Source organism: Diaphorina citri, unplaced genomic scaffold (assembly GCF_000475195.1).
Source record: "Diaphorina citri unplaced genomic scaffold, Diaci psyllid genome assembly version 1.1 scaffold33183, whole genome shotgun sequence".
Lineage (NCBI taxonomy): Eukaryota > Metazoa > Arthropoda > Insecta > Hemiptera > Psyllidae > Diaphorina > Diaphorina citri.
The window spans coordinates 1-2,546 of NW_007410518.1; the positions used below are offsets into that span (position 1 = coordinate 1).

A 2,546-nucleotide genomic window follows, 5' to 3' on the forward strand; every position below is an offset into this window, starting at 1 on the left:
TGATATGACCTTAGCAGTAGGTAATTGAAATGTTTGCCTCTCCCTTCACATAGGTATTTTTTCTTCCCCTTCTTCTTCTTCTTCTTCTTCTTCTTCTTCTTCTTCTTCTCCTCTCCTCCTTCAATACCTATAGTGATTGTTTGCATTCTTACTTGTGCATTTGTCTGGTCTGTATCAGTGCTTGCTTCAGAGTTCAAAAAGTCACTGACCATCTTTTCATTCCTGTGCTCAAATGGATTAACATTCATGTGTATTCCTGGACCTGGAACATGTGAGGAAAAGAGTTAAGAGAAATGAAAGATATTGTACTGCTAAGATAGACAGCATGTTTGATTACATTCTCAATTTTTTCATATGATATTAATTTTCCCAAATGAGGATAATTAACATTTCATCCTTCCAGATCAATGATGGGAAACTAAGTAAGTAGGTACCTATAGTTATGGATAAGTAACTTTCTTTCATCAATTAACTTACCCTGCTCATTTCCAAAGTTGATACCAAAATAGTTTTCATTGTGAGTCTGCTCAAACAAGTGGTACCCCTCATGAGTACCATTACTATTTGTAGGATCACATGGGAGTTGGTCATTCCTGCTGCTATTCTCACTAGCTTGAGATACACTGTTTTCACTGTTCACTTGTTGTTGTGGAATTTCTTCATTCAAAAGGAATGGACCTGTATGGGTACTGCTCCCATGACTGCTTGTGTTTGATGAGTCAGTGAACACTGACAAAATGTTGTAGTTTGTATTGCCCGTATCATTGATGTTTTGTGTATTTCCACTGTCTGCAGTATTGAGTGGACTGTTATCATTAGTAGCAAAATTATTTCCATGATCATTTGTTGTTTCAAAAGAAATATTAATATTATTTCCATTGTTTGTAGATTGTTGGAATATGAAATCACTATTTTCTGCATTATTATTGTGAGGAACACTAAATCTATTGCTATTTACATTTCCAATGAAATTAGCTACATTTTGATTTATATTTTTTTCTGCTTGTAAATTATTCAATGATTCATTGTAAAATGAATTGTTTCTAGAATGCTCTAAGGAATGGTTAGGTTGGTAAATGTTATCACTAAAGTATGCTTTAATATCCATTGTTGAATTGTCATTGGAGTTCTGATTAGTTATCTGAGAGGGTACATTAATGTTCTGAGTATTATTACTATTGAATGGGGAAACATTATTAAATCCTTGATTATTTTGGATGATATTTGTTTCATTGTTACTCAATATTTGTTGAGTATTGGGCATGAAATATTGAACTGTGTTACTATTGTTAAAAGAATGTTGATTTACTATGTTTTCATCATTTCTTTCATTTTGAGAAACTTTTTCAATATTTTGTTGAGACTCATTCTGAAAATGAAGAAAATTAAACATAACATTAATTTTAATATAGTAGCAAATAGGTACATAGTGATATAATTCTTTTTTCTTAGCATTTTCCCATGTTCAGATGGGGGTCAGCATTATTCATCAGCCTCTCACTCAATTCTAAGTACCAAGAAATAATCATCAACCGTGGAGGAGTAGACATGATTAATTTCTTGATCTAAGTATAGCTCTTTTTTAAGGAACTATAGATCCTTGATTTTCAGCCTGGAATTAACAATACCCTATTCCAGAATATTGTTTCCACCCTCCCTTTGCTAGAATCAAATGACAAATATTTGGTATGTGTGTATTCTATTTATTCTAAAGAGGCATCTTACCTGACCAGAGGTGGCATGTTCAACATTTTCATTATTCACTACAGGAGATAAGCTACTTTTTTCTCTCAGTCTCTTCTGTTCCTGGAATTCTTTCAACTGAAAAATGATAAAAGAAGTTATGTAAATTATTTCAGTAGGTACTATTCAAGCAGGGTAAACAACATGGGATAAGTATTTTATTTTGAGTTTTGAGGAGTGTGAGAATATTCCTAGTGGACAACCCTGTATGTATTCAGTTTTGTAATGTTGTAAGATCTCACTTTAGTGTGTAATGATCCAATGAGCAATAAATTTCTATACAAGTTGACATATTACTATATGGGCCTCTCCTGGCAACAAATGTAAGACGAAGCGCTCAGTCTTTCAAAAGCGCTCCAAGCATTTTTTTATTTGTTGAGATTCGCTGACGTGGAGGCTCTTTCTTGGGTTCAACAAGGACTAAAATCGACATGGTAAAGTACAAGGCAAGAAAGTGAAGAATTGAAAGTGACGTTACCTTTTTCCGTGCAGCAATCAATTTTTCAGCTCTGGAAGCCTGGGAATCTGCCATTCTTCACCTTTCGCCAGATTAACTGAATAATTTTAAGAAACTTATCAACTTTTTGGCTTTTCCGACAAAAGAAAATTGATAAAAAAAACACTGCCCCTTAAAAAATGCACCCTAAAAAGATATTCACGCACTCGACTATTCACCATCCTAGCACTAAGGAGGTTACTCTTTTCGCGGATTGAAGAGAAGTCACTTATCGCTTCTACACTTTTGACTTTTTCTTACGCAGTTGAAGAGAAGTCATTTAAGGATTTTTTAACGATAATAGTCA

General features: G+C 33.7%; 1 protein-coding gene across 1 annotated transcript; it reads right to left on the reverse strand.

Moving 5' to 3' along the window:
• Positions 1 to 127: 127 nt before the first annotated feature.
• On the reverse strand, positions 128 to 2,358 carry LOC103523691 (putative uncharacterized protein DDB_G0286901; the record flags this gene model as incomplete). The annotated part of the gene is made up of 4 exons (XM_008488711.3): positions 2,222 to 2,358; positions 1,726 to 1,821; positions 478 to 1,369; positions 128 to 262 (listed from the first exon to the last, which is right to left on the reverse strand). Coding segments are annotated over exons 1-4 (1,177 nt in total), but the record flags the coding sequence as incomplete, so codon positions are not given.
• Between the last annotated feature and the right edge of the window lie 188 nt (positions 2,359 to 2,546).